The sequence below is a fragment of the Condylostylus longicornis genome, unplaced genomic scaffold (genome assembly GCF_029603195.1).
Source record: "Condylostylus longicornis isolate FDR11 unplaced genomic scaffold, ASM2960319v2 ptg000026l, whole genome shotgun sequence".
Classification (NCBI taxonomy): Eukaryota; Metazoa; Arthropoda; class Insecta; order Diptera; family Dolichopodidae; genus Condylostylus; species Condylostylus longicornis.
In genome coordinates, this window is record NW_026577995.1 from 3330014 (window position 1) to 3342396 (window position 12383).

Below are 12383 nucleotides of genomic sequence, written 5' to 3' on the forward strand. Positions count from 1 at the left end.
TAATGATATCCCAAGTGGAGTATGAAAAAAAGAGCATGTTTTAAGACAGAATGCATGCCATAGTTTTATTTTAATAAATAGTTTTGAAAAATTTTCTGACAATATTGTGAGCCCAATTAATTTTCATTAATTTTTGCCAATAAATCTCAAACGTGGTAAATATTTTAAAGTTTATTAACAAAGTATTCGGCATCACTTGAATCTTCAAATTTATTACAAGATACAATAACAGTAAATTCAATCTTCAACTTTAATCTTGTATACAAAATTAATCTTCTTGCTAACATTTTCTTGAGGTATTGAAAAATTTGTCATTAAATTTACAATACAAATGTTGGCAGAAATTTATTTTATTAATTGTACGATTGTACATAATGACTTGTAAAAATATCAAATAAATTTTCTTTTTGTTCAAACAATTAGCAATAATCAATATTACCTACCACACCTGAAATGAGAACAAACAAAATAAATCAACCAAAAAAAAAAAGAAAAAATTTAAGAACAACATAGAATTTTCACAGCGCCATCTCAATGATTTCCTCATCAAAAACCAATTGTTTTGTATAAGAAAAATCATATCATGTCGAAAAGTCAATAAAAGTCAAAACTGACACATGGAAGAGGGGAACGTGTAAAAAAATGGAAAGAATATATAAGTAGATAGAAAAAAAATTTTACTGTATTTTTTTTTTTTTTTTACAATAAAATTCCAATAATTTTTTCTAAAACAAAAAATTTAGTTAGAAATACACGTATATGCACATACATACGTACATAATTCAAGCGCAATTATAAACGCAAAATTTAACCCACATTCATTTTTATATCTGCGATATCAAAAAAAAAAAAAAACAAAAAATTATTTATTTTATATTGTAACCCGATCATACTACTAACCTATTTATAATGTATGAATACATGATGAGTTCTAAATGTACCACCAGCCAAACAACACACCACCGACAGAACTCCAAAAAAAAAAAAAGTAAAAAACACAATATTATTATCATTGAATAACATGTGGTGCGAGTGCGAGTTCGAGTGCGATGTTTTTCTTATTTTTCTTTTAAACAATACTAGAGGTACATGCGCTCACTTATTTAACATAAAATATGTTATACATACACACAAACACACAATAATGTTATACGTTTATTACCTACATATATATTTTATGATAATATAACAAAATGTTGTTAATAGCACGATTAACCTGTTAGGTTGATTACATTCCCATTTCTTTTTTTCTTCTCTTTTATGATTTTAATTTTCTGAAATCGAACTAGTTCTTGTTGTGTTGAAAATTTTTCTGAAAACATCAACGAATGCCGCAGAGTAACGGCAAACGAAAATTTTATTATAATTTTTTTTTTGTTTTTTTATTGTAATAAAATAAAATGCGACTTGTTTGGTCAATATTTTTAGTGAAAATAAAAAAAATTTTACATTTCTTCAATAAAACGATGAAGTAGAATCAAAAAAAATTATTCGCGATGACTTCGCGCAATGATTAAGGTAATTTTAAATTCATTAAACCTACTTTTCTTAAATATTATTTTCTAGACTTAGGTATCAAAATTACCCAAAAAATCTAACATGATTATTTTGTTAATTTTTTAAAAAATAATATAAAATGTGATGTTTAACCCTTGAGGAAATATAGAAAAAAATTTTTACAAGAGTGTTATTTGAATTTCATAAGAAAAGCTACTAATTTAGATGTTAAACTGTGAAACCCAATTATCCATATTTGTATTGCATGTAGATTTGTACGTTTACAAGAAAAATCTTTAAGCTTACCAAATAAACGTAATATGAACCAGGGGCTATTCATCACTATGTACACAAAATAGTAATTTGTACACATGGTTTCTAGGCTAAATAAAATGCAATTTTTTTTTTTGTGAAAATTTTTGTATTTTTAATGCTGCAGTTTTACTGCTCTTATAAGAATTATTATACGAGATTATTGAGTAATCATAAAAAAACAAAAACAAAAAAAAACTATATAATAACGGGTAATGATTGACTTATGATAGATTATGATTATAATTTACTTATTGATGTCAAGAGTTTAAACATTTTAAGTTTTTTTTTTTTTTCATACATATTTTTATAGTAAAAAATATTCCTTTTGTATATGTGATGAGAAGGTATTTTGCCGGTAAAGTGATATTGGTCTTTGACATTAGACCAGAGGAAAATTGCGTGACTTTTAAAATCAATAAAATCAATTAGATTTTATTGTCAAAATTCTTAAATTTTATAAATTTATAAGATTAGCGGCCATGTATGCTATTTGAGTATATAAAAAAAAATTATCTTAATGCATAACTAAAGAAAATAATTGAGCCTATTGGACATAAATTACTAAATTTGGATTTCATATTATATGCATAAATAGGTACTTATGAAATATTTAAAGAAAATGGTAAATTGCCTTAGATGGCAATCTCTTTGTTTAATTTTTAAAGATTTTTATAGATTTAGAACGTAAAATGACGATGAGATGATTAGCCAATAATTTGTTTTTGATAATTGAATGCAATTGAACGATATATGTATAAGTATATCAAAACTTTTAGTTAATTTTCGAAGAATTTATTGCCTTCTTCGAAAATTAAAAAAGGACAATTTGAGCTTATTTTTGATGAAACGGACACCTTAGATCTGTTAATTCAGGTGTTTCATATTTTCTCTAAATGTTCACGCAAAGCGGTTATTAAACAAATGTTAAATTTAAAATTATTAAAAAGTGACAAAAATTTTGGGATGCCAAATAAAGGGGTCAAATGTCCGTTACCATAATATCAAATAACCTATCATATTATAATCTGAGCATCGTCTCTAGGTCAAAAGCAAAAATTTGTTATCTCAAACTTAAACAAACTGTCTATTAATTTGAATTTAAGTTGAAAGACGAAATTTTTACGGGTTGATGGCCTTTATTGAAAATTAAAGAAGCAGTCAAGCATAATTAAGAATTCAATCATTTTCAAACAGAGACTGAAAGAAAAATTTGAAAGACTGTACCTATATTACTTACGAGTCTAATCACTTAAAGATTTCCGATATATTTTCCAAAATTTGCATATCAAATGTAAAAACGTAAGTTATCATTCGAAGTTCTAAAAGTTCAGCTAGAATTCGAACATCAAATTACATGCAGGCATGGTCACGCAAAATAATGTTAACTATTACTGTATTACAGTTTTGTGGAATAGAGATAACAAATTTTGTCTTTTTACGTAAAAGACTCTTGTTACAATTGTTTCTTCTTTAAAATTTACGATAATAAAAATTTTATAAAAATTTTTTGTTTCCAACAGTTTTATTTTTTTCCAACACCCTGTAATTATTTCATTTTAAAGTAGGTATAATTATTTTGATAACCATTGCATATTAAATGCAAAAATGTTCAACCTTTGTAAACAATGTCCAAAATTCTATTAGATTTTGTTGTTTGACATCAATTGAATTCTTGTGTAAGAATTTTCGTGAGATTAATAAATTATATTTCAAATAAAATTCCTCCAATTACATACATAAATTCTATAGACGTGGAAAACCCATTCAACTTCAATTGAAATGTAGAAAAAAATTTTATAGTTTTATTGATCAATTAAATTGTAAGTCCTAAAAACGTTTTTTAATTTAACATGTTTACTTTGACATGAATATCAAATTTCCTAAATGTTATGAAAATTAAAGAAAATAATTTTCCGATTTACTAATAAAATAAAAGAAAACACGTTTTATTCATTTTCATATATGACGTTCAATTTTAAAAATTAATGCCAGACATTCAAGACATTCACAATAACGTCATTTTGAGTAGCATTTTTCCAAAATGTCTGCATAATAATTTTTTAATTTCATTGCTACAGGTACACAATGTAAAACAAAAACATTTTTCGAATCATTCGATTAAAACTACATTTTGATTAGGTAAAATTTTTGTAATTTTATCTTGGTTTCTTATATAAAAACATAATTTTAATTTTATGATAAGTTCAATTGAAAAATGTCCAAAATATATTCCTTACATTTTGCATCAATTTATCTATTTTTTTTTTTTTTGTTTTCTACTTGCAGATCTGCCAATTTCTTAAAATCTAAACATACATGTGAATTATCTGAAATGGATCGTATAACATTGTCTGGATCAACAGCATTCGTACAAGCTGATGGTTATGACTATCTTGAAAATAATTGCGCTGATGAACCAAATAAATTATGTGAATTCAAAAGATTATCTGGACGTATACTTAAAACTGTTGACTCAGTATATCAAGATATTGGTGGAATTGATGAATGTCGTGATTTATGCTTAAACTCACCATACAGGTTTGTATTGTATTTTAATGTATATGAAGATGATGAGTAAAGTGGAAATTTTAAAAATGCATAATAAAAAATTATTCAAATGTAAAAACAAGTTATAAAAGTAACGCACCCGCAAAACAAACTCGCCTGTTGATGTAGTGATCATCAAATGACTTTTTTTTTTTTTAAATAACTTCTCGAATAAAATTTTTTATCTTGAAGAAAAAACTGACATTTTAATAAACTTTTCATTTTATTTAAAGAAGAGTTAAGAAAAACAGGAAATTCAACTTAAGAAATTCAAACTATATTCACAATAGTAAAATTACAATCAAATAAACAGTTGTGAATTAGTTAAAAAAAAATCGAAAATATGAATTTCTATTTATACGTCTTGTTCTGATCATACACTATAATTTTCTCGGACAATCACTTCAATTTATTTGTGTTTTCATAATTTTGCACCAAATTATAAAATAATCTTTAATATTTTATAGATGTCATTCTTACGATTATGGAGATACTGGTGATATGGTCTGCCGTTTAAGTCATCATTCACGTGCAACATTAACAGATATTCAAGATCCATATTTAGATGTTCCAGAAGCAGCAACATATGAATTATCATCATGCTATAATGTTTCAATTGAATGTCGTGCTAATGATATGATTGCACGTATTAGAACGTCAAAACTATTTGATGGTAAAGTATATGCAAAAGGTTCACCAAAATCATGTTCAGCTGATGTTAAAAATGCATTAAATTTCGAATTACGTATGGGCTATCAAGATTTAGAATGTAATGTTAGACAATCGGGTAGCGGACGTTATATGAATGATGTTGTTATACAACATCATGATATGATTGTAACATCATCTGATTTAGGATTAGCTGTAACATGCCAATATGATTTAACAAATAAAACTGTATCAAATGAATTTGATTTGGGTGTTACTGGTGATATTGAACCAGCATTATCTGAAGAAGTAATTGTTGATTCACCAAATGTTGTAATGAAAATAACAACAAGAGATGGTAGCGGTAGTGAAGTTATGCGTTCAGCTGAAGTTGGTGATCCATTGGCATTAAGATTTGAAATTTTAGATCATGATAGTCCTTATGAAATATTTGTACGTGAATTAGTTGCAATGGATGGTGGTGATAATGCTGAAATAACATTAATTGATTCTGATGGTTGTCCAACTGATCAATTTATTATGGGACCAGTTTATAAGAGTCCATCATCTGGCAAAGTTTTGCTATCACATTTTGATGCATTTAAATTTCCATCATCAGAAATTGTACAATTTAGAGCATTAGTAACACCATGTATGCCAACATGTGAACCAGTACAATGCGATCAGGAGGATGTTAGCGGAGAATTAAAATCACTAATATCATTTGGAAGGAAAAAACGTTCCGTTAATGCCACAGGTGAGAATGATTTATTTTTTTTTTCTTTTTAATCGGGATAACGTAATATAACCAATTATTTATAAAGCAAACGCTACATAATTATTCAGAATATTAGATTTACGTAATATAGCATTATTTTTTTTCTCTCTGTTTTGAAATGAGAATAGAATAATAAAATTATATTGTAATTCTTGTTTCTATGAAAGTATAATTTTCTCATGTGTGTGTTAGTGCATGTTTATATAGATTTTAATCTTTTTTATGTAAATTATGATTCTTAGCTTTCAATTTGAATCTTACACAATTCTGTTTTTTTTTACAATAATATACAGTTAATTTGAATGTTGCTTATGCACACACACATATAATTTAGTTTAGTTCAGAATTGTATTTAGAAAAATGTAAGAGTAATTTTAAATATCATGCTATTTTAAACACCTTATATTTCGGCACAAAGATTAAAATATTTTAAATCAGACACTGTTAAAATTTAATTCTATATCGCAACAATTTTTTTTTTAATTCAATATGGTCCAGTGATCAAAGCCAATGTAGGCGAAAAAGTAAGTTCGGCTGTAAATGAAAACAAAGTAAATGATAAAATTAATAAGAACTAAGGAGTATTACACTTGGCAAAAAGGCAACACACTTACCTGAAACACTTAAACAAATAAAATTATTTATTTTCACATCTTGATTAATTTCTCGAAAACTTGGTTTTTGCAGTTAGGGTGTTGCATTTGAAGCAAGATTTTTCATAATTAATATTTGAGGTGCAGTAAAGTGAACCAACCCACAAATTGTTCATTTTAAAATAATTGCATAAAACTAATGTGAAAAATATGAATTCATAAAAAAGTTTTAAAAATACATCCAATCTGTAAGTCGCAATAGTGGTCAAAACCTCATTTTTATTGTTCTACAAGCACAGAATAAAAGGCTTACATTTATATACATTTCTACTAAATACGAGTATTCTAGGTTCGAAATTTGAAAAAGTTAAAGATAAATTCTCCTAAAGGTATACAATGCGTTTATCTCGAAATGTGATTTTTGGAGTTAGACCTCTTTGTTTATGAGCGCCTCATTTTCTTGAGAATAAATTTAGAGGCTTATAGCGGAATTTTATTTAAAATATTATAATATAATATAAGTAATTATTTAAAATATTTGAAATCGAAAAATAATTTAAGATTTTTTCAATTCTAATGACTAAAGCTTTGGAACAGATAAACTAAAATACCAACTACGGTTTATTGTTTTTTCCAAGCTTAAAAGTATGTTCTAGCCAAATTATTTAATTGTATATAGTAGCTCTGAACAAAAATTTATTACCGTAAAATGTTCTGTATATAGTTTTTCAATTTTCTTTTTACACAATTATTAACAGATTTATGATTTTATAATAGTGAGAAATACAAAAAATTCGAAAAATAGTTGGAAAGAACTTCTCCATATACTCATAACCAGTATTAATTTTATTTGTTAATTTGTATAATGCAGCTTATATGCACACAATATATCTATGTATATTGGGTGGAATAAAGAAAATTGAAAACAATGTAGCGATTTAAATAAAAAAATTTTCTCTTTATTAAATTGCTTACTTCAATAAAAAACAATAAAATGAGATCCAGAAAATTTTATTAGCGAAAAAAAAAATATATGAAAATTTTATAGAACCGCATATAGTGGAATAAATTCTATTAGTTTTGGATCAACTTAGTCACGCAGAAGTTATAATATTCAAAGACTTAGTAAGACTTAGGCCCCTCTATTATGTTCGTTTGTCATGTTTGTATGTTTTTAATACTAAATCCGAATTCTATCTATATTATTTTTACATTAATTCTTAATTTGTAATTTCGAAGATATTTTCCTATTTTCCTATTTTCCTATTCTTTTATTATAACCATTTTCCCATCTTGAATAGTAATTTGCCTCTCTTACTATATTTAAATTTTCAGTATTCTCTTAAAAATATACAATGTAAAAGATTTTATTGCCATTTTTCTAACTGTTTGTTGTCTTTTTTTTTTATTACAGCATCATTTTTACCGCAATATAATCGTAATCATCGTTTACGGCGTGAAACAACAAATAAACCAAATCAAGATGATATGTTATTAGTTCAATCAATTCAAATTAAAGATAAATTTGGTTTTGATAAACACCAGCAATCAAAATCATCAAATGGTATTGATAACAATAATGAGACAGTATTTATGACTTCTGATTCTACTGGATTTTGTGTTAATGGAATTGGTAAGCAAATATTGCATTTTACACAGAATAACATTTTGTTTTTAACATGTATGATATGGGCATGTGTATGTTGCTCGTGTATTAACAATTATTTTTATTTTGTAAGAATATGAATTTTTGTTGCTAATTTTTTTGAGTTTTACCCTTTATTATTATTTTTTATATAATTATATTATTTGTTCTTTATATAATATATAACAGGTCTTGTATTAGCTGGTACCGTATTCCTTTTGGCACAATTAGTTGTTATTGCTATATGGACATATTTATATCAAAGACGTGGTAAACAAAAATTATATAAAAATGAATCAGCATCAATACAATCAACATATGCATCATCTGGTGGAAGTATAGGTACTGGACCAATTTTAGTACCAACTCAATCATCATTAAATGGTAGTAGGGCTGATTCTTTATGCAAATTATATGATAATGGATATTCTGGTCGACATGGTCGTCAATTTTAGAAATTTTATTTTAAATAAGAATGGATAAGAGCAACAAAAAAAAAATTCTGAGAATTTCATTAATTTTTTTTTTTTTTATATATTATAAATATTCTAAATTATTTCATAAAATAATTAATAATTTAAAGATCACAATTATTCTTCAAGACTTTTTCGAAAACATAAAATAAAATCGAATATACTTTTTCGAACTAATTTGTCAAAATAAAAATTAAAAGAAAAATTCATATAATTATAATTATGATAAAATGAAATAGATTTTAAAGAAAAAAAATACAATAGAACGAGAACTCTTCATAGTTATTTATAAAATAATTAAAATATTAATTAAGGTGAGTGAAGTTTTTTCTTAGAAATTAATTTATTAATTTACATATATTGAGCTTGTTTGAATATAAAGTTCTTAATGTTTTAACTGGTCATATTAGTTATTAACTATATTTCATATATGTATTGAATAAATGAGGCGCTCAGCGCATCAGTGACCTATTTGCAAAAATGACATTTCGAGTAAATTGAAATTGAATGTTTAATATTTAAATTTTAAGAAAATTTTTAAAAGACAAATACAAACTTATGTCACAATAGAATAAAAAGAGGAGTAAACTAAATATTTTGAAAAAATGTAACAATTTTTTAGGCCATTACAACTCTATTGAACATAATAACTCCTTTTTGGAAAAATTTTAAATAGGCCACTAATGCACTGAGCGCCTCATATATGTAATAATGTAGAACAAAGATTTTGCAGATCCAATTATTTGCACATTAAGAACTCCATTTTCAAAAAAAGTTCAATTAGTTTAGTGGTCAATAAATTGATTAAGTATATATACATATTTAAAAGTATGTCAATAATTTGTACGTGAATTTAGTTAAAATGCAATTCTTCTTTAGTCAAATTAGAATGGACTCAAACTATTCTTAATTTTCTAGCTACAAAATTTTATTTTATAAATTCATTTAAAACTACTTGAAATTTGAATAGAAGAGCCAGAATTTCAGCCTGTAATTAATAAAAAATAATTGTTTTCAATTCGGGTATATAGAATTGAAAACAATTATTTTTTAGTTAGAATTCAGTGGACCGAATTCGGTTCGGCTCAATATTATGTTTGAAATTTACAAAATATTTATCGAAATCAGGGCCAGAGCCTAAAACAGTTACAATTAACTAAACAGATTATGCTTTTAATTCCTGATCAATTAATTGACCAAAATTTAAATTAAATTTCAATAAAATTAAAATTGAATTTCAATAAAATTATAATTAAATTTAGCATAATTAATAAAGTAAAAAAATTAATTTTAAATTTTTATCTTATATTTACAGGTGCCCTGCAAAAATACAATAAAATTTTATTGTTACCATTTAAATTAAATATAAAATATAATAGCAATTTAAAATATATTAAATGAAAAGAAACAATGTGCTTAAATATTATAAAAACAGCAACAGGAAAAAAAATAGTATTACAAATGAAGAAAAAAAAATTTCAATTAGTTAAAGAAAATTAATATTTTTTTTTTTATAAAACTTAATAATTAAAATTAAAAAAAAAAAACAAGAAAACGAATTAAGAAATTAATTAATTACATAATAGATTTTAAGAGAAACGCGCCCTATATAAAATGGAAATTGAAATCAAAATCGTCTACATGAAGTGATATTGAATTCCTCCCAATTAAAATATTCTTAATAATATAAAATATTTATTTATTTTATATTATAAAACGAATATATTATAAAAAATTAACAATTAATTTTTCATAATTTTTGGCATTATATATATATATATATATACACACACATACCCAGACATAAATATAAATAACATTTTTTTTTCAAATAAAACTTAAAGACTTAATAGATACGAATAAAATAATGAAGAAAAATATAAAAAATAGTATTAAAATTTAGTTAACAATTTATTTAATATAAAAAATAATAATATTAATATAAAATTTTAATTTAAAAATTATAATAAAAATTCGACAAGGCTTTTAGAAGGCTTGCAATATCTCCAGTTCATAAAAATAGATATAAAAAATCATACTCTCCCATAATACAGTTCATTAACACTTAAATAACCAGCAAAATTCTAACATAATTATTAGGAGTAATATACAATATCCTTAACAAAATTTGACGAAAACAAAAATTTTTTTAAATATTGTAATTAAGTAATAATTGAGTAAATTCCTTGTTTAACCCTCTCACTGTCAGGAATAGTTTTCAAATAGGTTCATTCAAAGATGCCTGTCACAGTCAAAAATGCCTGATAAAAATGAATTATAAAATTATTTTGGCAGAAACTTCGAACTGGCAAAGAGCTATTCAAAAAAACTATTGCCTTGCCGAACACTCGTGAAATATTATATTTTTATTATTTTGAAAGACTGACGGTCATTATGATTGAATCAAGAAGAACTGTAACGCCAGAATCGAACTTTTCTGATATTTATAAATTTTTTTTAATCGTACAATGTCGGCAACAACAAAAAATTTGTCACACTATAGTTGGAATTATTTTAATAATTTTTTTTGTGACCATTGTGAGGCCTTTTTAACTGACCCGACAGTGAAAGTGTTAAATTTCGATTAAGTTTTACGCATTATATTCTTACAAAATTTTTTATTAAATTGGTGCTATCATTAAAAATATTTAAATCATGAATTTAACCATTGTGTTAATTTTTAATAAAGAATTTACTTTTTTTTTATAGAAGAATATTTCAATATACAGAAGACAATTTTTGTAATTACACAACAAGCTACATTTTTTGAGTGGCTAGCTACTGAATAGTAAATTTTTTTTAATTTAAAATTGCGTTATTCAAAAAAAAGTAATTCTAATTGTATACTTACAAAAATTGTCTTTCGTATAACATTATAAACTGTTATACACAATGGTTTTTGTTAATAATGCGTATATAAAAAATAAACTAATTGAAAAATTAATAAATTAAATTTAGAAATTTTTGTTGTCAAATTTAATTACGTTTCAAACAAAATGGAGATATTATAATTCTTAGTTATTAAATAATAATAATTTTAATAAAACGAAAATTAAAATAACAATATCTTATGTTCTAACTTTGCTTAATAAAAAAAAAAAAAAACAATTATTCTTCACCGTAAGAATTTTTCATGTACTAAATAGTTATAAAAGACATAATAAACTACGTCCTGATGTGGAAATTTTCAATTTAATATTTTAACAAATTTAACCCATTCGCGGCTAACACAAAATTATGTAAAAGGAATAATATGCAATTAAATATTTTTTTTTCTGATTTCATTGATAGCAATTAAATATTTCGGCAAAATCAAATTTTCGAACTTTTAATAATTATAATATTATGTCTTTGAATCATATATTTAAAAAAAACACTTTCAAAATACACAATTAATTCATTTACTCCCGAAATGGAATAATTATGAAAAAACAACATTTAAAATTTTGTTCAAAATTTTTTTTTTAAGTAATTTTGTATCAAAATACTTAAAAAAAATTGCATTTGATCATATTTTAAATTTTAATTTTCCCAAAAAATTTCAATAATATTTCAGAATTTCATTCATTCTTGTAATTGTAAAAATAAAAACTTAAAATATAGTGAAGAAAAAAAAAATAAGAAAATTAATTAAAAAATTTTCAAAACAAATTCATTTTAGAAAAAATTAATATAAAAATTTTTTTAAAAATTACGGAAGTTCGTAATCATTCGGAGGAAATTTTCTCTAATTTGAATTTGTTTAAAAAATAATAGTTATAAATTAAATAATTAATTTAATTATTACTGTAATTAGTACAACTATATTGCAATTGAAATAAGTTGTCTAATTTTATTTTATATGAAATTTTATCTTTAATTTAAAGTCGAATTTAATATTAATTTTT

The 12383-nt window shown here is 24.0% G+C and overlaps 1 protein-coding gene across 1 annotated transcript in view; it reads left to right on the forward strand.

Annotated features, from left to right (window-relative positions):
* The window catches only part of LOC129607042 (uncharacterized), a 154032-nt gene extending 145554 nt beyond the window's left edge, over window positions 1–8478 (forward strand). The window contains exons 6-9 of the mRNA XM_055517736.1: window positions 4099–4350; window positions 4827–5773; window positions 7805–8011; window positions 8213–8478. Of these exons, the coding sequence (XP_055373711.1) occupies window positions 4099–4350; window positions 4827–5773; window positions 7805–8011; window positions 8213–8478 (1672 nt within the window). The remainder of the gene's footprint in view (window positions 1–4098; window positions 4351–4826; window positions 5774–7804; window positions 8012–8212) is intronic.
* Window positions 8479–12383: the final 3905 nt, after the last annotated feature.